This window comes from Eschrichtius robustus, chromosome 3, assembly GCF_028021215.1.
Source record: "Eschrichtius robustus isolate mEscRob2 chromosome 3, mEscRob2.pri, whole genome shotgun sequence".
Taxonomy (NCBI): Eukaryota; Metazoa; Chordata; class Mammalia; order Artiodactyla; family Eschrichtiidae; genus Eschrichtius; species Eschrichtius robustus.
In genome coordinates, this window is record NC_090826.1 from 39,122,222 (window position 1) to 39,146,993 (window position 24,772).

The window sequence follows — 24,772 nt, forward strand, 5'->3', positions numbered from 1 at the left end:
GCTTCTAAATTTTGGAGATTAATCCTTTGTTAGTTGCTTCATTTGCAAATATTTTCTCCCATTCTGAGGGTTGTCTTTTCGTTTTGTTTATGGTTTCCTTTGCTGTGCAAAAGCTTTTAAGTTTCATTAGGTCCCATTTGTTTATTTTTGTGTTTATTTCCATTTCTCTAGGAGGTGGGTCAAAAAGGATCTTGCTGTGATTTATGTCATAGAGTGTTCTGCCTATGTTTTCCTCTAAGAGTTTGATAGTGTCTGGCCTTACATTTAGGTCTTTAATCCATTTTGAGTTTATTTTTGTGTAGGGTGTCAGGGAGTGTTCTAATTTCATACCTTTACATGTAGCTGTCCAGTTTTTCCAACACCACTTATTGAAGAGGATGTCTTTTCTCCACTGTATATTCTTGCCTCATTTATCAAAGATAAGGTGACCATATGTGCGTGGGTTTATCTCTGGGCTTTCCATCCTGTTCCAGGTGAGGTGGATGGACCTAGAGTCTGTCATACAGAGTGAAGTAAGTCAGAAAGAGAAAAGGAAATACCGTATGCTAACACATACATATGGAATCTAAGAAAAAAAAAAAAAGTGGTCATGAAGAACCTAGGGACAAGGCGGGAATAAAGACACAGACCTACTAGAGAATGGACTTGAGGATATGGGGAGGGGAAGGGTAAGCTGTGACAAAGTGAGAGAGTAGCATGGACATATATACACTACCAAACGTAAAATAGATAGCTAGTGGGAAGCAGCCGCATAGCACAGGGAGATCAGCTTGGTGCTTTGTGACCACCTAGAGGGGTGGAATAGGGAGTGCGGGAGGGAGGGAGACGCAAGAGGGAAGAGATATGGGAACATATGTATATGTATAACTGATTCACTTTGTTATAAAGCAGAAACGAACACACCATTGTAAAGGAATTATACTCCAATAAAGATGTTAAAAAAAAAAAAATACTGTGACTCTCTCTTCTGATCCCCTCAGTTGGGAGATGGCACACAAGCAAAAAATAATGCTCAATTTCTTATTAATAATAATAAGATAATATTATTGATAATAATGCTCAATTTCTTTCTAATCTTAAAGTTTTTCTGTAAAGGATAATATGCCCAACAGAGTTAGTTGTAAATAATATCGTGTCATGTTTTTATTCTTTACCTTTTGTGAATCATTGATCTTTTTACAAATCTGAAGAAAATAGTGAATATTCTCCAGAAATATGTACATACTCCAAGCACCAAAAGAAGAGTTTGTCTATGATCTCATGACACCTGTGAACTCCCTGAGCCCGTTTCTGGACCCAAGTGAGAGCCCTTCCTCTGCCCTAATATCCTGGAGAACCTTAGCAGATGGCTGTATCTAGTAATGAAGGTACCCATTAGTTCAAGAGGCAAGTCATTTCACCCTTAGGCAGCTATCACTGACAATCTGGCCTCTGGTCAATTTCTCTTGATTAACGAGGACAGGAACCCTGGTTGGTAACACAGCCAGAGCCCATCCTGTGCTGAGCAGGAAAGCCTTACAAACTTGGCGCAGCACAAGGGCCTCGGGAACCTAATTCTTCACCCCAAATGAGATTTGAGAAGAGCCCAGCCTGGCCATGTCACCAGCCCCCGGCAGCCCTTCCTCACACGCAGGGCCTGCAGGCTCCTCAGAGGCCCGAGCGGGCGGCTGTGCAGCAGGGTCTGGGAGGACCAGCTGGGCACGGGGCTTGGCTGCTGGGAGAGGATGTCAGACCCGAAGCAGAGGACCAGCCCATGCACCTCCCCCACAGGACAGCCCCTTGCAGTCCCCGGCATGTCTGCCCAGCCCCTGATCAAGGACGGGCTTCTTCAACCCTGGAACTCCTGGAGACTGTTGTGGGGGACCGGTCCTCCTGACCCTGGGCCCTGACCAGCGCCAGGCACCTTGCACTCCTCCGCCAGCCTCTCTGCACCAGCCCTGCTCTCTTGCTGCTTCTGCACTCAGGTCCTCCTCCTGTCCCACCCCTGGCCTTCCTAACCCAGGGCCCCAGGTGCCAGAGGAGACCCCCCTGCAGCCCTGTGCTGTGCTGTGATGCCGCCATGTGCCTCCTGAAGGGGCCATCTCCCCCAGCCACTGCCTACAGCCAGGACCTTTGGCCCAGTCCCCCCCCACCCCGTTCCTAGGTCACAGGGCTAGTTCACTCTGCTCCAAGATGGGGCCAGGAGGACACTCTGTGCCTGACCGGGGGCGGGGCAGGAGAGTTAGCTGGGAGCGTCCTGGACAGGAAGCTTGGCAGGTCCCCTGGCGTCAGGTGGTGCAGAAGGGCTCGGGCTGGTCACTAACAGAGCATGGGACAATGGGAACTTTGTCTTCTGGGTGCCAGCCATGGACGTGAGCTCTAACCACAGGATTTTACAGGAGCTGAAGAGAGTGACTAAGAAGAGACCCTGCTCGCTCCATGCCGTAAGAAGGACCCCAGCTGTGTCCACACTCCTATGCACACCCCCCAGGACACATACATAGACAGTCACCCCTGTGCAGCCTCACCTATATGTGCCCCTCGTACACTCCACGCTCTGCTCACACACATGCACACAATCCCTGGATCCTAGGAGGCAGCAGGGTTTATTTTGCGAGCAGGTAGGATTACGTGGAATTCATCTTTGGTGCCCAGTGGTCCCAGGTCCCCTCTCACATGGAGCCTTCTCCTTCCCTCTGGCTCCAGAGCTCCCACAGACACGTGTCCTCAGAGAGAAAGGCAATTCTACCCATGGAGGCTTAGTCAAAAGAGGCCAGAGTCAGAAGGCCTCCGCTCAGGCTCCTCCCTGATGAGCATCTCGGCAGGTTCCTTCCCTTAGTATTTAAGCGGGATAACAGCCGCCTCAGTCCTGCCTCACTGGCCTCCTGAGGATCCAGAGATCAGGGAAGTAGACACATCTTAGACTTGAGTGCCACCCGTGGGCCAGGCATGGTTGGGACACTGGGCTCTGCTCCCTGATGATGCCTATTGAAACCATTTCTTCCATTGTGCAGAGAAAGGTCTGTCCAGGGCCAGGACAGAGCGGAAAGTGGGTGGCATGGGGGACACTCTGGCTGAGGCCTCGGCATCCCAGCCTCAGGTGAGCAAGGAGGTCTGAGTCTTGACAGGGCTTTGCAGGAGTGAACATGTGGCCCATGGCCCAACTTCCAAGGCTGTGAGCTTTTTCCCAGAGGGGAAGCATCAATAGCAGGAAGGATGTGTCTCCAGATGGTCAATCCCCAGGGTAACATAATGACAACCCCAAGTCCCAGGGCCAGAAGTCCCCTCTCTTGCCCCTCCCCGCAGTGTCCAGTGCCCTCCCTTCCACACCTGTCTAGTTCCTGGATTGGAGTGCACTAATGGCCTTAGACTTGACCCCTAGAGGTATATGTGCCCCCAGCCATCAGGCAGCTGCTGCAGGGACTACTGGGGAAGGAGTGCTAATTCCCCATGCGGCCCCAGCCTGAGTCCCTCTCCAAAAGTCCTCCTTTGCACCTTCATACCTCACCCTGCCTCAAGGCCTGATTCAGGCACCATCTTTTCCCGGAAGCCACACTCTGATGCCACTCTGCCACCTTCCCCAGCAAAAACCCGCATGCCCAGTGCACCAGATGACTGTGACACAGACACTGATGATGGCAGGAGTGCCACACAGACCTGTCTCAGGAGGGGCAGAAGATACACCCATGAAACCATCGTCCATATTCCTTGACCTCAGCAGTGGTTACCAGGGAGTTTTCTTTAAAAATTCATTGTCTTGTGTATTTTTGGTTTAAGCAATTTTTCCTTATGTCTGTTATATTCCAAACACATACACACAAAGTTAAACAAAGACACAGATCTCAGTGAAGGGGCAAGCCCCAAAAGCCATCCATCTATCAGGTGGAATGGGTGAGTGCCTGGTCATAACCACCAATCCCAAGGCACAGCTTCCGCTGCGAACGCTGTGTAAAGTTTAGAAAGATCGACATTACGGGAGATGAATGGAGAGTCTAGAGGCAAGTAGGTGTTCACTATATGTTTGTTGAATGACTGAGTGAGCTCTGGAACACATGCATAGTAAGCATTTATAGACACACATGTTTACATGGCACTGCCCTCGAGGTGACTGGCTACGCAGGTGCCTATTCCCCTCTAATCCACAAGCCTGCAGAAGACAAGGGAACACAGCTACTCTACAAACCAGCTTGGAGACGGCAGCACCCAGGGAGAGGCCACAACCTGGGCTGGCTGGGGCCCTACTCTCAGAGCCGGGGCCCAGCGGCTTCAGGTGGAGGTGGATGCCATTCTTGGAGCGCAGGGTATCTGGATGGGTGGCCTTGAGGGGTCCAGGGCAAACTCAAAACAGAGCAAGCAGAGGGCTGTGACCACATTCATCTTGTTCATGGCAAACTGCTGTGCGAGGCAGTTCCTGCGATGAGCAGCACAAAATGACATCAGGCGACGGGGTGTCCAGAGTGATGGAAACCAGTGCTCTAAGTGGCCAGCAGAAATCAGTAACTCTTTTTGGATGAATAACTGGCTGATTGATTGATTGACCTGGGCTTAAGAAACAGATCCTGGGAGTATGGTGAGGGTCCCAGACCAGGTAGGTTCACATTGTGGGTTGTGGCTTAGGGGATCTCTCTTGGAACGACTCACCCACCCCACCTGCCAAGGACAAGACTATGCTAATGGTAGGAGGAAGGTCCCTGGAACTTCCCCTGCATCAGGGTCACCGCACACCCAGCATGGTCCCCCTCATCCCAGAGTTCCCCCAAAAGATGCCTCCCCAACGACATCCTCCATCCTCACCTCCCTAGTGCAGAGGACCAGGGATGTTAGGCTCTCCTTACCTGGGCCCAGCAGAGAAGAGAATGAAGGCAAAAATCCAACCACATTCTCAGGGGAAAAGGACAGGGGTTCGAAGACCTGAGGGGACAGGCCTTGCTTAAATACCTACCAGGTCCTAGGGCAGGCTGACCCCATAGCCACCCAGCCCATCCGACCTCTGGGCGCTGGGATGGCGTACCTCAGGGTCGAGCCACACTGCACTATTCCTATGGTGGGCATAGATGTGCAGAGAAATCAGGCTACCTGTGGGCAGAGCAGAGGCCTGGTGACCAGGTGGTCGTGAGGCAGCCAGGCCCACCTCCTCACAGGGCCAGAATCCCCTAGCGTCCCCCTAACTGGGTACCAGCCCCTCCCTGAGCACTGCCAGTGACACAGAGTCCGTGACCACCCTCAACACATCAAAGTGCTTCTGATCATCGCCACACCTATTTCCTGTCGCCCCCTCACTGAGCACAACACTTGCCACAGACATTTGTAGAATGGAAAAGGAAAAAAGGACTGATGCACCCCACCACGAGGTAGGACAGACAAGGACTATCACACACTTTCTGCTTTCCATTAACTGACTCTCAAGGGAAGTACTCGTCCATGATATTATGCTATCAGCAGTGACAGCTACCGTTCACTGGTGCTTACTATGTGTCAGATCCAGCATTAAACACTCCTTACAAATCTACCACACACGGTTATACAGGTTGTACATTGCACAGCATCATACCCTAAGTGAATGATGCCTCCTGAAGTTGTTCAGGGCCCAACCTGCATGGTGGTACATGACAGCCCTGACGAATATTGTCTCTTTACTCCTGACAACAACCCAGTAAGGCAGGGACCCTTCTCATCCCCAGTTACAGAAGAGAGAGCAGAGGCTTAGAGGTAGAGGGATTTACCCCTACCTTATGGAGCTAGGACTTGAACGCAGGCCAAACACAAAGCCTGGGTGCTTCCCCACTGGTGCGAGGGTACAGAGAGCACCCGCAAGGACTCCGGTTCCACCCCGAATCCACCCCATCCCACCTGCAGGTAGAGAGCGACCATCCACAAAGTGACGGACTTGCTGAGCTGGCGGTACACCTGGGGCACGGCGGGGTAGAGGCGGAAGCTCTCCTTGAGGCACGTGGTCAGGTAGGTCATCTTCCTCAGATCATCGCTGCCAGCAATACAGCCAGGCCTTTCCGGGCTGCGAGCAACAGGTCCTGCGGGAAGGCGGGCCCAGCCCCAGCTCCTCCCTTCACCACCATCACACACCCGAGAGTCAGAGGGACACGAGTGCTGCAAGTGTCCAGGCCAGGCTGGACATAGGCTGGCCACTCGGACCCAGGGGTCCAGCTTCACTTTTCTCCTTCCCTCCTTCACCTGCATTGCTAGGAAGGGAAAGCACAGGACCCTAGGGGTGTATGTGCTCCCGGCCATCAAAGACAAGGTCACTCCTGTGTCTCTCAGGACCCCACAGAAACCCCACAAGGGACAGCTCTTTAGGTTCTGCTTGGTTTCCCTGGGGAGCTGGAATGGAGAGGAACAGGGGCTGATATACACTGGTCAAATGAAGCAAGAAATGCATAAACAGTGACAAACTCAGAGGGGGGTGAGTAATTTTCTATATATAGGAATATATTGCCACTAGGAAGCTCAGACCCAAATGTGGTCCAACTATAACTACTGTGCAACAACTTATTACAGAGCCCCAGCTCTAGGGTTTACCCCCTGGTCCTCATTGTTCATGTGTGTTCTACATTTCATTGAATAGGTGTCCTTTAAGTTGCTTCAAGTTTGAAATGCAATGAAATGAAAATTAAATAAATGTTTCAACTCCCTGCCCCCAGGCTGTGTTCACATTGTTCCCCGACCTGGAGGGCCCAGCTCTCCCCCTTTGCCTATCTGAGTTTCACGCCTCCTTAGGAAGCCAACTCAGGCCCACCCCTTTTGATTCCTCTGCTCTCAACACGGGGCCACTCAGTCTTACCCCATTCTGTGGTTTTCTCTAGCTTTTTGGTTCTGTGAGTCTGTCTTTCTAAAAACTCCCCGAGGGCAGTATCCTGGCTCCTCCCCCTTCTCACCCACACCCCAGAGAGCGCCTGGCACACGGCCGGACACCCTGGGAGGTTTCCAGCGTCCGACCAATAAAACCACACATACTTCACCCGGATCCTGGAGTTCTCAGTCAGTCTCCCTCAGTGAATCTAAAGTGTCTCCCCTCGACTGAGCATTTTCGGAGCCCCTGCTGTGTGCCTAGCCCTGTGAGAAAGAGAGAAAGGTGACAGGACTCAAAGGCCTGAGGGGAGGAAGGGAGAGGGGGCAGAGGGCACAGATGGGAGAGGGGCCCGTGGGAGATTGCCAAAGCTCATTCTGCACGAGAGGTCAGCGTCAACCAGTGTCCTGTCAGTGAGCTCAAGCTTGAACCAAGAAACGGAAAACAGTTGAAAGTTTTTAAGTGATGGAGTTTGGGAAACAGCCTTTTCTCCTTCATCAGAGGAGTCTAGAGGCTGCACACGGCCCTCCAAAGGCAGGTGGGAGGGAATCCGCTCCCCCGGCTACCCCAGCTGTGTGCATCCTCCGTTTCCAAACCTTTCTCTCCCCGTGCTCCCTGCTCTGTCCAGGAACCCAGAAGGGTACTCAGCTTCTGCCAGCAGAGGGAGCCGGAACACAGGTCAGCCTCCTGCTGCCCACCTTCTCTCCACGACTCCCATCTGAAAAGGGTCCGCTGTGAGAGAAAGGGCTCAGGGCTGTGTCCACGCATAGCTCCCCCCAAAAGCCACAGCACTGAAGGGGAAGAGGACAAGGGCTACCTGCCGTCACCTGGTTTCCAGGGTGGCCCTTTAAGCACAGCTCTTCCCTGGGACCGGGAAGCAGGACAGACGGGGCTCACCCACAGCCTCACTCACCCCTGGATGGAGTCCCGGTCCCCAAGAATCTCTCGCACCTCCTCCCAACAATGATGCTGGCACTCGGGGTACAGGGCCATGCAGTAGAGAAACCAGGACATGCCACTGGTGGTGGTGTCATGGCCTTCAGACATGAACGTGTCCACCTTGGCCCGGAGGTCTGCATCTGACAGCTCGATCCCATCTTCATCCTGGGTCAGAAAGGCACAATGGACCGCCCAAGGCATCTGAGGTAGGTTCCAACAAGACCTCATAACAGTAGCTGTCAAATGAAGGTCTGGGGGAGGGAGGGAAAGCTCGTTTTCAGACTGGGGGTGAGGACCTTCCCCTAGATTCCTATCTGTTCTCCCAAGCACAGCTTGGATGCCTCCTACTCCAGGAAGCCTTCTTTGACCCCTCTGGCCAAGTGAACTGTGACTTCACCAGCCCTGTCATCTTGGCTCACTTGACACACAATACCACCGGGAGGAGGAAGAGGTCTGTCAATGTCCACCTCCTGTCTCCTGCACTAGACTGTGAGCGTCTGGAGGCCAAGGCCAGGGCTTTCTCAGCATCTCCGTCCCTAGCACGGACACTAAGCCAGGGTAGGGCTCAGTGAGTTTGTGGAGTGAGTGAATAAAGGACCAACTGAATGAGTGAATGAATGAATAAGTAATGTATAAAGCCTAAGCTTGTAAGATTCGAGGGTGCTAAGATTCTTCAGAGTCTTAGAAGTCTGGAATGGGACTTCAGGCATGTGACCCAGCATCCCTGCCACTACATCTCTCCCCAGTGCCACGGCCAGCCACAGCCAGCCCCTTCCCACCTCTGAGCCTTTGCTGATATGTATCATGGGACAAGAAGCAGGTCGTAGGTGCTGGGGAAAGAGGAAGAAAATGCTTAGCTCCTGCTGCTGTCCAGTGAACCCTGTCCCAGGAGGACGGTCTGAAGACCCGTGTGGGACAAGTTCTCAGGTCGGGGTGGGTGACTGTGCACTCACCCGGGCCCCCAGGAGAACGTCCAGGAAGTCCAGGTGCCTCCGGCTCTGGATCTTCTCCCACTCTTTCTTGTCCTGCAGGGTGGCGTTCCGTTCCCTGATGACCTGGTCTGGGCTGGGAGCACAGGGTGTCACTGCCTGGGGACCCGCCCTCTGCCCGAAGGGGGAACGGATGTCCTGCAGTGGGACGGGTCCCCCAGGGGCTGGGAGGAGCTAGACTAGACCCTGGGCTTCCCAGTGGGTGGGCCGTGCAGGAAGGTCCCCCCTGTGTGGTCGTGGGCCACCTGGCAGGCCTCCAGGAAGTGGCGGCCCTGCGGGGTGAGCCAGTAGATGGAGTCCTTGTGGTACTGGAAGGACTCGAAGCGCTGCTGCATCAGCAGCGAGAGATCGCTGACCGCCAGGCAGTAGCTCCTGTCCCTGCACAGCGGAGGGAGGGAGCGATGCTCAGACACTGACCCCCAGCAGAGCCCCCGCGCGGCTCCATTCCACAATCCAGCCCCAGCCGCTGCGCTCTCTGCCCATCCTCTCCCTGCCATTAGCCTCCCACCAGAGCCATGGGAAAGGCCCGGCTCCACCTGAGCTGGGCTCCCTAGGGCAGGACCCTATCTCCTCTCAGACCAGGGCCCGGGAGTCCTGCCACCTCGCCCCACCAAGCCAGCCTGGGTGGAGACTGCGGTCAGCCCCGAGGGCCCAGGCCGCTCTTTCCTCTGCCAAAGGTGCACTTCATGAGCGAGTCCGGCGCCATGTGGCCCACACCGCAGATGTCAAAGCTCTTATGCTCACAGGACTTTTCCTCCCACTTGTCCTAGAACCCAGAGATGGAAGGAGATGAGGGAGAGAGGCCAGCCAGGCTGGGTGCCCGACACCTGCCCTCCAGGACCCGCTGCTGTCCTCCCACCACACACCCCCCGTCCCTAGCCTGGCCTCCATTCTGCTGTTATGGGGGTGGTGGAGGGGAGAGGCTTCAGGCTCAGAGGGCAGAACCAGGAGGCAGCCTCGCCCAGCACACACAGACACTTCTTCCCAGCCAGGCAGCTGTGTGTAAGGGGAGAGGAGGGCCGAGGGGTGGTGAGCTCCCCAGCACAGCCTGTGTGTAAGTCAGGCCTGCAGTGATACTGGGGAGGAGCCTCCTGCAAAGGGAAAGACCAGCCTGGGTAACGTCTGGGGATTATCCAGCCCTAAGACTCTGAGCTGGACCCCTGATGCCTGGCATCCATTTTATTATTTTATTTTATTTTATTTTATTTTATTTTATTTTATTTTATTTTATTTTATATTTTATTTTATTTTATTTATTTATTTTTTAAAATTTTATTTATGTTTTAGGCCACGCCATGCGGCATGCGGGATCCTAGTTCCCCGACCAGGGATCAAACCCGTGCCCCCTGCATTGGGAGCACGGAGTCATAACCACTGGCCCGCCAGGGACATCCCCTGGCATCCATTTTAGAGGTGAGTTGCACTTGACGTTATTTCAGGCAGTTGTGCTAGGCCGAGAATGAGGAGACACTTTTTAGATATGGAAGGTCTTCCTAATACTCTCAAGTACAGGCAGCCCTCAAATCTGCTACAGTAGGAGCTTTACTGGGGTCTCACAGAGGCCCTTTGATCTGGGAAGAGGGAGGACTGGGTCTCCTGGTGGAGACAAGGGCCGGGGCTGCCTGGCCACTTGGAGCCTCAGCACCTGGTCAGCACCCGGCCCACACCCGGCCCGCAGCAGGTGTCAGGCAGGGCAAGGCTCACACAGCTACTGCACACAGAAACGGGCCTCGGGAACTCAGCAATTCTCCTCACTGCCCTCCCCCAGGGAAAACTGGCCCTGCAGCGCAGCTTCCAGGAGACTGGCACGGGGAGATCACAGCATAGCACGTGTGGACTCGGCGAACACGGCCATGTACGGCTTCAGCACGTCATAGGGGAAGCCAGGTGTGAGCAGCTTGTGATGCTGAAACCACTTGGGCCCCTGGAGAACCAGCAAGCCTTTCCCTGGGGGACCAGCAAGCCTTTCCCTGGGGAAGGGGTGGGAGAGGGCAGGCAGGTCAGGTCACACAATCCTGCCCCATCCTTGGCAGCCCGGGGGCCAAGCACAGCCAACTCACCCAACCCCACCCCCGTCCTCCCTGCCCAGCCTCGCATCCCAACCCAGCTCTGCCTTCCAGCCACCCAGCCTCGCAGCCTCTGGTGACACCAGCCTGGGTCCTGCCACCACTCCTTTCCTCAGGCCCTGGCCCCAACCAGCGCCACCAATAAAATCTCCTGGATCACCTCTAGTGCCACCTCCTCCAGGAAGCTGTTCCTCACAGGGACGCATTGTCCAGAGCCTTTGCCCTGCCTCTCTAGGGAAGAGACACTCTGGCAGGAGAAGGTGCCTGAGACCCACCTCCCTGGCAGCCTGGAGCTCTCCTGCTTCCTCCCGCATTTCCTACTGAGCAGCTGAGCTTAGCATAGGCAGTTGGGGGCCGGGTGGTCCAGTGGATGGAACAACTACCAGAGTGGACACTGGGCAGGGAGGTCCGGACAGGGAAGGCACCTGCTCACCCAGCACCAAGGGCAGAAAAGGCAGGTGCCCACTCACCAATCCACTGGAGGAAGAAGTCAAACACATCTGGGGCCTTAGGGTCTGCAGGAGAAAGAGAAGCTTGGGTCAAGCGGGGACTGGGGATTTCCGGTAGGAAACCTCCGGAAATGGGGACCTCAGCTGCCTAGACTTAGGGCACAGGCCCAGGACCCCTCCCCACATCATTCCTTTGCTCTCAGGAAGCTCCACCTTCTCCCAGGAGCCCTCACCTCCTCGACTGTACACAGCTTTGGTGTAGTCACGGTCATAGATGTTCAGGAAGCCAAAGAACTCTCCCAACAAGAATGGGTGGGCGTAGGGACACCACCTTGTCCAGTCTCCCCATCTGCTGGATCTGAAATGGCAACAGAAGGCCAGGCCACTTGGGAACCCAGCGTCACCAGCCAGGCCAACAGGGAAGAGAGGAGGCTGCCCAGGAAGGCCCAGGGAGCGCCCACTCCCTCCTCCTGCACCCCCCCTCCCACCCTGTCACCCTGTCCTACACATCTCTGGGCTCAGTCCCCTCTCCAGCCCCATAGCCACTGCTCTAAGTCCAAGCCGCCTTCTTATTGCTCCTGGGTGAGCCCAGCAACCCCAAACTGGTCAACCTACTTCCATCTGGTGCCTGCCATCAACCCCCTACCTCCACTGTAGCCAGAAAGAGATTTCTTTTCAGCATCAAAGTTTTTCATTAGAAAGAGAATTCCAGCTTCTTGTTCAATACAGAAACCACCTTGATTCCAGCCCCGTTATGTCATGCAACACATTTTTATTGAGGACCTGCTATGTGCAGAGCCCTGTCTCAGGGGAATGAGAGAAACATGATCCTGCCCTTTCCTTCTATGGGGGGAAGACTGATAATAAACAAGTAAACAACAAAGTAAAAAGATTGCAGAAAGTAGTGAGTACTAAGAAGGAAATAAACACAGCACTGGGAGAGAGATTAAGGGGAGACCCTGCTTAGATAGAGTGACCTAGGATGGGCTCTTGCTGGAGAGGACATTCAAGGTCAAACCGGAAGGGTAATAAGGAGCTGACTGTATGAAGAGTAAGGGAAGAGCATTCCAGGTAGAGGGAACAGCAAGCACAGAGTCTGGAGTAGGAAAAAGTATGGTGTCTCCCAGGAGCTGCCACTAGGTGGGACAGTGGCCTGAGATAAGGTTGGAGAGATTGTCCGGAGGGTGGTGTGTGCTCTAGGACAGAGTATTGAAAGGATGAAGAGACATGATAGAGAAAGCACTTGGCACCATGCCAGCACATAGCAAGTAGCTACAAAATGAGTGAGAGCCATGTATTGGCAAACCTGGAGTTAGAAATTTGAGGTGATGGTCTTAACTCTGACACTTACTTGCTTTGTGCCTTGAAAAGTCAACTGACATCCCTGGCCCTGTTTTCTTGTCCATAAACCAAGGTAAATAACACCTGGTAAATTGAAGAGTCATTGTGATTGTGCTTTGGAAAGTATAAGCACTATGCAAACGTTGAGGAGATAGTTTTAACCCTTTCCTGCTTATACTGCCTGCGTCGTGCAGGGTACGGAGTAAGATACCTCACTTTCTCAGAATCACTTCTGTATCTCATTCCAGGTAAAAAGTGATGATATAGATTGACCCAGGTGAAAACAAACAGAATAGTTCTGTGCCTTCCACTGGATGAGGAAAGCAAGCAAATATTTAGGTTTAAAAAACTTTTGCCTGGAAGTTACAGTCTTTGTAGGAGAGTAAAAGTAATCCAAGATATGATAAATTGCATCAGCATCAAACCCAACTTTTTCAAGCACAGGAAACAAGTGCCTGTAGTGATCTCCCCACAGCAGTAATCGTTTCAAGCTGCTGCCTTGGGAATTGACTACATCCCCTCTTCTGCCTTTCTGTTGCTTATAAACTGAATCAGGAAGCATCCTGGAATAAAAACATTAATCTCCTTTTTAAAATATGACACCCAAAACTGACCCTAGTCTGTTGAAGATGATGATCTAACCAGTGCAAAGCTGTGCTTGTCCCTCCTTCATCTGTTCATCAAATCAGTAAGTATTTTTTGGGCATCATCAGTAGGCACAGTCCTCTGGTCCAGGCTATAGAAAGTATAAGGACGTAGAACGCCTAGTGACAACCTTCAAGGAGTCCTTGGTTGGGTTGTGTGGGTACCAAATGAATGGGAAAAATATTTATTGGTTAATAAATATTGACCACAGATGACACAGTTTTTTTGAGTTTAGCTCATACGCTACAGAGTTGTACAGTCTGCTTTGATCACTTTGTTATAAGCTCATTGAAAAGTCTCCATAAACATCCTTTTCCATGACTGCTCCATCTAAGCACATGGTTTGCCTAACTCTTTCTCACAAAAGCAGCCCTGGATAGTGAGGCTTGCATTTATACCAGTACATGGAGTTGATAACCTGAAACACTCTCCTGCTACGCGGAAACACTGGAAAACAGATGAAGCATGAAACGCCCGTGGAAAATTAGGGGGCTGTCATGTATGGAACAGAGGCTCAACCCATTAGTCATCTCTCTACGTTCATGGTTAACAGCAAAGTCTCTGGAGCTAGACTCCCTGGGTTTGAATCCTGGCTCTACTTCTTACCAAGAGAGTGACCCTGAGCAAGCAGCTAACCTCTTTGTGCCTTAGTTTTCTCCTCTAGAGTATGGGGATTTTTTTTTAAAAAATCAGTTTTGTAGGGTTGTTGTAGGAGAAACCATATACTGGGCTTTGCTCAGTGCCTAGAACATAGGAAGTGCTCACTAGTGTTCACTATTACCGAGCATTGTGAGCCCAACTATATAGAAGAAGCCGAGGACTGAGGGAGGGAAAGAAAGAGGTACAACCAGAATTCAAACCCAGGCTCTCCTACTTCAAAGGTCTTTCCCTTACTGCCCCTATGCTGTGGGTGAAAAGCTGGTGCTGAGCCAAGTAAGGGAAAGAGTCAGAGTCCAAGAGTCCCTGTGGGGGGTGGGGGGAGGAGGGGGGCCCAGAGGGGGATGGAGAGCAACCACAGAGCTGGGGGAAAGTGGAGAGGAATAAATGTAAGTGGTTACATGCCCTGGAGTTTGGACCCAGCCCAGGATTTAGGGGAGAAAGAAAAGAACTCTGGCCTCATGGGTTGTGTAATGAATCAGCTGTCACGAGGACGGGCAAAGGAGGAGGGTGCTGGGAGTAAGAGGTAAATAGGTGGAAGAGCAGGTCTGTAGGAAATGGGGCCCCTTGGAGGATGCCTTCCAAGGAATTCTTCCTGAAATGCATATTTTTTTTACTTTCTGTGTTTTGGGTCTTGGATATGACCTCGAAGGAGATAATCATGAGGAAAGTGAGAGAAGTGTTGGGTTGAAGATGGTGTCCTCATCCCTGGCTTTTTGATGGATGATATCCATGGATTTGCTAATACATTAAAATTTTTCTAGCGTTGCCAGCTGGTATTCTCCTATCCATCCTCCAAGACCTCTTTATTTTATTTTTATTTTTTAATTTTTTTATTACCCACAAAACTGGGAAAAGCCTTGACCTTTATTTTTTTATTATTTATTTATTTATGTATTTTTAACATCTTTACTGGATTATAATTGCTTTACAATGGTGTGTTAGTTTCTGCTGTATGACAAAGTGAATCAGCTATACATATACATATATCCCCGTATCTCCTCCCTCTTCTGTCTCCCTCCCACCCTCCCTATCCCACCCCTCTAGGTGGACACAAAGCACCAACCTGATCTCCCTGTGCTATGCTGCTGCTTCCCACTAGCTATCTGTTTTACATTTGGTAGTGTATATATGTCCATGCCACTCTCTCACTTCGTCCCAGCTTACCCTTCCCTCTCGCTGTGTCCTCAAGTCCATTCTCTACGTCTGCGTCTTTATTCCTGTCTTGCCCCTAGGTTCGGTTCTTCAGAACCATTTTCTTTTCTTTTTTTTTTAGATTCCATATATATGTGTTAGCATACAGTATTTGTTTTTCTCTTTCTGACTTACTTCACTCTGTATGACAATGTCTAGGTCCATCCACCTCACTACAAATAACTCAATTTCGTTTCTTTTTATGGTTGAGTAATATTCCATTGTATATATGTGCCACATCTTCTTTATCCATTCCTCTGTTGATGGACACTTAGGTTCCTTCCATGTCCTGGCTATTGTAAATAGTGCTGCAATGAACATTGTGGCACATGACTCTTTCTGAATATGGTTTTCTCAAGGTATATGCCCAGTAGTGGGATTCCTGGGTCGTATGGTAGTTCTATTTTTTGTTTTTTAAGGAACTTCCGTACTGTTCTCCATAGTGGCTGTATCAATTTACATTCCCACCAACAGTGCAAGAGGGTTCCCTATTATCCACACCCTCTCCAGCATTTATTGTTTCTAGATTTTTTGATGATGGCCATTCTGACCGGTGTGAGATGATATCTCATCGTAGTTTTGATTTGCATTCCTCTAATGATTAGTGATGTTGAACATCCTTTCATATGTTTGTTGGCAATCTGTATATCTTCTTTAGAGAAATGTCTATTTAGGTCTTTTGCCCATTTTTTAACTGGATTGTTTGTTTTTTTGATATTGAGCTGCATGAACTGCTTGTATATTTTGGAGATTAATCTTTTGTCAGTTTCTTCATTTGCAAATATTTTCTCCCATTCTGAGGGTTGTCTTTTCATCTTGTTTATGGTTTCCTTTGCTGTGTAAAACCTTTTAAGTTTCATCAGGTGCCATTTGTTTATTTTTGTTTTTATTTCCATTTCTCTAGGAGGTGAGTCAAAAAAGATCTTGCTGTGATTTATGTCATAGAGTGTTCTACCTGTTTTCCTCTAAGTTTTATAGTGTCTGGCCTTACATTTAGGTCTTTAATCCATTTTGAGTTTATTTTTGTGTATGGTGCTAGGGAGTGTTCTAATTTCATTGTTTTACATGTAGCTGTCCAGTTTTCCCAGCACTACTTGTTGAAGAGGTTGTCTTCTCTCCACTGTATATGTTTGCCTCCTTTATCAAAGATAAGGTGACCATATGTACGTGGATTTTTCTCTGGGTTTTCTATCCTGTTCCATTGATCTATATTTCTGTTTTTGTGCCAGTACAATACTGTCTTGATTGCTGTAGCTTTGTAGTATAATCTGAAAACAGAGAGCCTGATTCCTCCTGCTCCGTTTTTCTTTCTCAAGATTGCTTTGGCTATTCTGGGCTTTTCGTGTTTCCATACAAATTGTGAAATATTTTGTTCTAGTTCTGTGAAAAATGCCAGTGGTAGGTTGATAGGGATTGCATTGAATCTGTAGATTGCTTTGGGTAGTATAGTCATTTTCACAATGTTGAATCTTCTAATACAAGAACATGGTGTATATCTCCATCTGTTTGTATCATCTTTAATTCCTTTCATCAGTGTCTTATAGTTTTCTGCATACAGGTCTTTTGACCTCTTATTCCTAGGTATTTTATTCGTGATATATGGGAGTGTTTCCTTAATTTCTCTTTCAGGTTTTTCATCATTAGCGTATAGGAATGCAAAGGATTTCTGTGCATTAATTTTGTATCCTGCTACTTTACCAAATTCATTGATTAGCTCTAGTAGTTTTCTGGTAGCATCTTTAGGATTCTCTATGTATAGTATCATGTCATCTGCAAACAGTGACACTTTTACTTCTTCCTTTCCAATTTGGCTTCCTTTTATTTCTTTTTCTTCTCTGATTGCTGTGGCTAACACTTCCAAAACTATGTTGAATAATAGTGGTGAGAATGGGCAACCTTGTCTTATTCCTGATCTTAGTGGAAATGGTTTCAGTTTTTCACCATTGAGAACAATGTTGGCTGTGGGTTTGTCATATATGGCCTTTATTATGCTGAGGTAAGTTCCCTCTATGCCTACTTTCTGGAGGGATTTTATCATAAATGCATGTTGAATTTTGTCAAAAGCTTTTCCTGCATCTATTGAGATGATCATATGGTTTTTCTCCTTCAGTTTGTTAATATGGTGTATCACATTGATTGATTTGCATATTTTGAAGAATCCTTGCATTCCTGGGATAAACCAACTTGATCATGGTGTATGATCCTTTTAATATGCTGTTGGATTCTGGTTGCTAGTATTTTGTTGAGGATTTTTGCATCTGTGTTCATCAGTGATATTGGCCTGTAGTTTTCGTTTTTTGTGACATCTTTGTCTGGTTTTGGTATCAGGGTGATGGTGGCCTCGTAGAATGAGTTTGGGAGTGTTCCTCCCTTTGCTATATTTTGGAAGAGTTTGAGAAGGATAGGTGTTAGCTCTTCTCTAAATGTCTGATAGAATTTGCCTGTGAAGCTATCTGGTCCTGGACTTTTGTTTGTTGGAAGATATTTACTCACAGTTTCAATTTCGGTGTTTGTGATTGGTCTGTTCATATTTTCTATTTCTTCCTGGTTCAGTCTTGGAAGGTTGTGCTTTTCTAAGAATTTGTCCATTTCTTCCAGGTTGTCCATTTTATTGGCATGAGTTGCTTGTAGTAATCTCTCATGATGCTTTGTATTTCTGCAGTGTCAGTTGTTACTTCTCTTTTTTCATTTCTAATTCTATTGATTTGAGTCTTCTCCCTTTTTTTGTGTGTTGAACCTGGCTAATGGTTTATCAATTTTGTTTATCTTCTCAAAGAACCAGCTTTTAGTTTTATTGATCTTTGCTATCATTTCCTTCATTTCTTTTTCATTTATTTCTGATCTGATCTTTATGATTTCTTTAGTTCTACTAACTTTGGAGTTTTTTTGTTCTTCTTTCTCTAATTGCTTTAGGTGTAAGGTTAGGTTGTTTATTTGAGATGTTTCTTGTTTCTTGAGGTAGGATTGTATTGCTATAAACTTCCCTCTTGGAGCTGCTTTTGCTGCATCCCATAGGTTTTGGGTTGTCGTGTTTTCATTGTCATTTGTTTCTAGGCATTTTTTGATTTCCTCTTTGATTTCTTCAGTGATGTCTTGGTTATTTAGTAGTGTAGTGTTTAGCCTCCATGTGTTTGTATTTTTTACAGATTTTTTCCTGTAATTGATATCTAGTCTCATAGCGTTGTGGTCAGAAAAGATACTTGATATGATTTCAATTTTCTTAAATTTTCCAAGGCTTGAATTTTGACCCAAGATATGATCTGTCCTGGAGAATGTTCCATGAACATTTGAGAAGAAAGTGTATTCTGTTGTTTTTGGATGGAATGTCCTATAAATATCAATTAAGTCCATCTTGTCTAATGTGTCATTTAAAGCTTCTGTTTCCTTATTTATATTCATTTTGGATGATCTGTCCATTGGTGAAAGTGGGGTGTTAAAGTCCCCTCCTATTATTGTGTTACTGTCAATTTCCCCTTTTATGGCTGTTAGCATTTGCCTTATGTATTGAGGTGCTTCTATGTTGGGTGCATAAATATTTACAATATATCTTCTTCTTGGATTGATCCCTGGATCATTATGTAGTGTCCTTCCTTGTCTCTTGTAACATTCTTTATTTTAAAGTCTATTTTATCTGATATGAGTATAGCTACTCCAGTTTCTTTTGATTTCCATTTGCATGGAATATCTTTTTCCATCCCCTCACTTTCAGTCTGTATGTGTCCCTAGGTCTAAAGTGGGTCTCTTGTAGACAGCATATATATGGGTCCTGTTTTTGTGTCCGTTCAGCTAGTAAGACCCTTTATCTTTTAATTATCTCTTTCCCTAGGTTGCCTACACCTACTATTCATTCCTTCAGGAAATCCTTTATCATATTTTATTGTACTAATTTATTTCTCTGCCTATAGGCACTAAACTGTGAACTCAAAAAATAGTATTTTTTGGGTGAATTAATGACTGACTGAATGAATAATTCTATGAAGTATTCAGAGAAAGGATTACTATCCTACCTATATTAGTCTCCTGGGGCAACTGTAGCAATTTACCAGAAACTTGGTGGCTTAAAGCAATATAAATTTAATATGTCAACATCCTTGGGGCCATAGTGTGAAATCAGTATCCCTGGGCCAAAATTAAGATATTGGCAGGGTCACACTCTCTCTGGAATCTCTAGGGTGAATTCATTCCCTTTCTTTTCCAGCTTCTGGTGGCTGCTGGAATTCTTTGGCTTATGGCCACATATCTCCATTCTTCAAAGTCAGCATCTTCAAATCTCTTTTCACTCTGTCTTCGCATGATCATCTCCCATGTGTGTTACAACTACCTCTGCCTCCCTCTTATCGGGATACAAATGATTTAATCTGGGAGCCACCTTGATAATCCAGGACAATCTCCCAGTCTCAAAATTCTGAATGTAATCACATTTTCCCAGACCATTTTTTCCAATAAGGTAATATTTATTGGAAAATAAATTTAGATTTAGGGTCCTAGATTTAGAATCTGATATCTTTGGGTGTCATTATTCAGCCTACCAATGTCTGCCCTCTGTCTCCCAAAGATTCATGTCCATTCCACTTGCAAAATACATTTACTCCATCCTATAATCCCCAAAACCTCAATCCTTTATAGCATCAACTCAAGTCCAAAGTCTCATGGAAATATCATGGGCTCAAAAGTCTCAGTCTAATTACCTAAATCATCTCACTTTGGTATGGGTGAGACCCTGGGTATAAGCCATCCTTGAACAAAATTCCCCTAAATATCTGGCCCTGTGAAAGTAAAAAACAATTTATCTGTTCCCAAAGTAAGTTGGGGACAAAGCCCGGTATAAGAGTTATAGACATGCCTATTCCATAAGGAAGACAAGAGAAGAAAGGAGTCTCTGGTTTGTAGCAATTTCAAAATTCAGCAGGGCAAATGTCATTATATTTCAGGCCTGGGAATAATCCTTTGTGGCTTGAGGTTCCATCTTCTGAGCTCATGATTGTACCCTCTGACATTAAGGTTTTGTCTTGGAGTCATTCTCCCTTTCTCTTGAAGGATAGCACATATTTGCAGCTGAGTAGTTTTGTTAGCTTGTTTCTTTCCTGTAGAATTTGGAGTCCAGCAGCCTTCCTTCATTTTGTCCTCTCTTGATCCCTTTCAGTACAAGCTAGCTCAGCTAACAAAACATTCTCATAAATCTTGTGGATCTCCCCTGTATGTCACAGGGATTCATACCATTAGACAGGAAGATCCTCCAAAGGTCTTTTCTGAATAATCCCACCTCTATTCCTGCCTTCTGAGTTTCTTGAGAGAATCTGTGAGTCACACTCTGACCTCTTCAGAACAAGCAAAGGACACCCTTGGACTTCTCTGCATGACATGATTTCCTAAGAGTGATTCTCTTCATTTTAGCATAATTTTTGCATTCTGGATAGGCTGGCAATTTCCTAGATCATAAAGAACTAGTTTCCTTTTGTTTAACAGTTCTTCCCTCAATTTATTTCTTTATTCTCACTTCTTATTATAAGCAGCAAGAAGAAACCAGGCCATATTTTCAACATTTTGCTTGGAAATCTTGTCAGCTAAATATCCAAGGTGTTTTCGTAGAAGTCCTGCTTTCCACACAACTGTAGCGTATAATTCGGCTAAATTTCCTGCCACTATATAACAAGTTTGCTTTTCTCTAGTTTCCAATAACATGTTCCTCATTTCCTTCTGAGCCATCATCAGAAATGCCTTAAATGTTTATATTTCTACCAACATTCTGTTATGATGAAATGTGTATTCTCTAAGACTATAAGCATTTCCCTCCATGCTTCCACTTCATTCTGAATTTTCACCACTTATTAAAGAAACTGTCCTTTTCCCATTGTATATTCCTGGCTCCTTTGTCATAAATTAACTAACCATATACATGTGGGTTTATTTCTGGGATCTCTATTCTGTTCCAGTGATCTATGTGTCTGTTTTTACAACAATACCTTATTGTTTTGATTACTATAACTGTATAGTATAGTCTGAAGTCTGGGAGAATGATACCTCCAGATTTGTTCTGTTTTTCTCAAGATTGCTTTTGCTATTTAGGGTCTTCTGTGCTTCCACGTTTTAAATTATTATTGAATTCAGTTTGCTAATATTTTGTTGAAGATTTTTGTATCTATGTTCATCAGAGATATTGGCCTGTAATTTTCTTTTCTTGTGGTCTCCTTGTCTGCATTTGATATCAGGGTAATGCTGGCCTTGTAAAATGAGTTTGGAAGTGTTCTCGCTTCTTCTGTTCTGGGAAGAGTTTGAAAAGGATTGGTAATAATTCTTCTTCAAATGTTTGATAGAATTCACCAGTGAAGCTGTCTGGTCCTAGACTTTTGTTTGTTGAAGGTTTTTGATTACTGATTCAATCTCCTCACTAGTAATCAGCCAGTTCAGATTTTCTATTTTCTTCATGATTCAGTCTTGGTAGGTTGTATGTTTCTAGAAATTTATCCATTTCTTCTAAGTTAGCAAATTTGTTGGCATTTAATTATTCATAGTAGTCTTATGTTCCTTTGTATTTCTATGGTCTCAGTTGTAACATATCCTCTTTTTTTTCTTCGTGAACATAGCTAAAGTTTTATCAGAAGAAAGGAACAATTTTTAAAATACCATTTTTCGTTTAAGAACAGATTGCAATAAACGATGTATTAAAGGCTCCTAAGCAGAGTATAATATATTTAATTGTATAATTATTTTCTAACATAGGATAAAAAGGAATTAGTAAAACTGCTCCTGCTACAACTGTAGTACTTCAGTGAAGTAGGACTGAAACTGGTGGACCCTCTATGGATGATGGAAGTGAGGGATGTAGTTCCAGTTGAGCACATTTTCTGGTTGCAGTTCAAAGTAAACCTATTAGTAGGAAAATATCATAATTAAGATTAAGGATAAAACTTAATCTTGAAATTCTCATGTATTTGAATGGAGAAATGATTATGCTATTGATATTGCAAAACCTATCTCTCCAATGTGATTATAAAAATGTTCTTGAAGGGCTTCTAATTAGCCACGGGCACAACCAGGAGGTAGGAAGGGGTGGGACGGGAGGAGTGGGAGGGCAGGGAGGGCCAGGGCTCTCAGAGCATGGTTATGGTCAGCAAGTCCACAGGACAAAGACTTGTTGTGTAACAAGCACGTGGTTCCTGGGGAAAACCCAGCTTACCTCTCAGGTCTTGGCTCCTCATCCCAGTCCAAGGAGCTCACTCCCTCCCAGGACCCTGTGCTGGTGTCCTCAGGTCTATCAGACGCTCCTCCTTAGGTAGATCTGCAGGCTGTCCTAGCAGCCCTGCACTTTGAGGACAGTGGCTGTTCCTTCCTGAGTCTGCCCCGTCTCCAGGCTGAGCAGCTTCAGCTGTTCTCATAGAACAGGCTTCTAGATGCTTCCCTGCCCCATCCCTCAATCCCACCCTCTCTGCCTGGCCCTGAGCTTGCCTGGGAGCACAGACGTCAGTCTGATGGATGCTGCCCTGTGGGTTCACTGTCCGTGGAGATGACAGACAGGAATCTAGGAAGGTGTCACGTGACAGGAAAAGAGACCCACCTGCTGGGTGGGAGGTTATGTCAGCCAGAGGGGGGCCAACTGGCTCGGTTTTGTGGAATGCAGGCCTCTGAGTAACTGTGATGTTCCCAGGCAAACTGATCAATCAGGCCTCAAGGATGGCCTCTAAGCAAAGGGTACTGACGTTTGACTTGTGCCATTAAATAGGGTCTGTTCATCTCTGGGCTCTCTTCCCTCATACCCCGTACTGCAAGCTTCCTGGGGCTGAGATATCATCCCCTTCCTGTATCCCAGTACCCAGCACAGAGCCTGACCTAGAGGGATGCTCCGCCCAGTGTGTGGAGTGAGAGAGGACGGAGAGAAAGGAACAGCTTGCAGGCTGGGGAAGGGCAGTGCCTACCCACTGAGTGAGCCAGCACTCAGCCCTGGGGGGATGCAGGGGGTGAGGGCACACAGTGAGAACCAGTCTTTTCTCAAGGGAAGGAGGCCGAGCAATTATCAGCAGAGTGGAGCTAAGGTGGCAACTATTAGAATCAGCCACAGAGAGTCAGCCAAAGCCCAGTTTGTTCATGCAAATTGTTGTATTCGATTTCCAGATTATTTTGATTTTGAGAAATTGTGGTCTTTTTTTGATGCAGTTGTCACCTTTCTGATTTAAGAGTTGACTGATGGAACCACTAAAACACCTCCAGTGTTGTTTCTATTACACTGATGGCCATCAGAGAATATATAGATTCAATAAGTAGATAATTTCTCTTACATAAATTATATTACTCATGGTGCTTAATCTCTCAATTTCTACTGGCCTAATATAGCAATCACAACCAAATATTTCTAGCTCTTATAATACTGAGATTTCTTTCAACACCTCTAATATTGGCAGAGTCAGGAATTAGAATGCCATACATAATTAGGTAGAACAGAGGCAGTGCCAATGAAGAAGGATTTGCAGGCAGCTGGCTGGCTTGGGCACCAAGCAATCAGAAAGGAGGCATGCTCCTATGCGGAAACAGAGACCCCCAGGTCCTCTGGACCAACAAGAGGCGATCCAAGAAAACTAGGTAACACAGCTGGGGTGGTAAGAGGTTCCCACCAGTCAGTCCCTGCACTGCATCAACAGAGCAGGGCAGTCCCAGTGATGGACGTGACCTGGGAACACAGAGCACCCCCAGAATGAATTCAAGCAAGACATGTCTCAGTTCAGGGCAGGACTGTCAGCCCCGCCCACACCCCCACTAGAACAGGAGCTCCACAATAGCAGGGAGTTTTGTTGTTCACTGCTGAATCTCTAGCTCCTAGGATGGCAATTGACCCAAAGTAAGTACTCAATACATAGTTACCAGATAAATGAATGAGTCCTTCTACCCATCTACTCATTCATGTATTTGACATTCACTGTAGTGGAAACATTTTGGATGTCTGCTCTGAGATCTTTTCCCTCACAAAGCGTGGGCCTTCGAAAACCCTATTCACCCCCAGCCACAGTTGACTGTAGCAGGTGGACGCCTTGGCCATGAGATTAGAATCAGATTCTTGGAATAGGATTCAGCAGTGCCACTCAGACATGATGGTGGCAGAATGGTGAGGTGCCAACCCCAGAAGGGTAGACGTTCCCTCCTCCACTGCCTGGACCCAGCTGCACAAGGACAGGGACTGTATCTGTTTGTTCATAACTGTATCTCCAGCTTCTAGAAAAGTGCCTGTAAGAGGTGGAGCCTCCATAAACACTTGCTGAGAGATGAATGCATGGACGTACAGAGAGAAAGAATGGGAGACACAGTCCTGGCAGCCCTCCAGTCCCTGGTTCTGCCATTCCACAGCCTGGCTGCCCCTGCCCTTGGGCTCCGTGAGACGCCCCTGGACCCCCAGCTTTCTTTTCGTCCTTTTCCTCTCTCTTCCATTAGCTCTGATTCTATCTGTCACTTGCAACAACAATTTTAATCAAAACTCATTCATTCACACTCCTGCATGTACTCATTCCTTCACGCTCCTGCATGTACTCATTCCTTCTTCATGAACATTATTGATTCTTTTAAAAGTAAGGAGGCACAATCCCTATGAACCATGCTCTATGTTGGCTCTAAGAACACAGGGATGACAGATATGAAAAGTAAGCTTGTCAACACGGTGCCCCACAATTAGAACATTGAGTTGAAACATGATAATAGAGGCACCCAGGGAGCCTTGGGAACCCTAGG

At 47.3% G+C, this 24,772-nt stretch overlaps 1 protein-coding gene across 1 annotated transcript; it reads right to left on the reverse strand.

Moving 5' to 3' along the window:
• Positions 1–4,245: 4,245 nt before the first annotated feature.
• LOC137760560 (cytochrome P450 4B1-like) lies at positions 4,246–11,859 on the reverse strand. The gene is made up of 12 exons (XM_068537531.1): positions 11,840–11,859; positions 11,458–11,582; positions 11,209–11,290; positions 10,530–10,679; positions 10,366–10,420; positions 9,393–9,475; positions 8,955–9,087; positions 8,674–8,847; positions 7,695–7,885; positions 7,426–7,499; positions 5,765–6,008; positions 4,246–4,390 (listed from the first exon to the last, which is right to left on the reverse strand). Exons 1-12 carry the CDS (start codon positions 11,857–11,859, stop codon positions 4,246–4,248), a joined length of 1,476 nt encoding a protein of 491 aa, XP_068393632.1.
• Between the last annotated feature and the right edge of the window lie 12,913 nt (positions 11,860–24,772).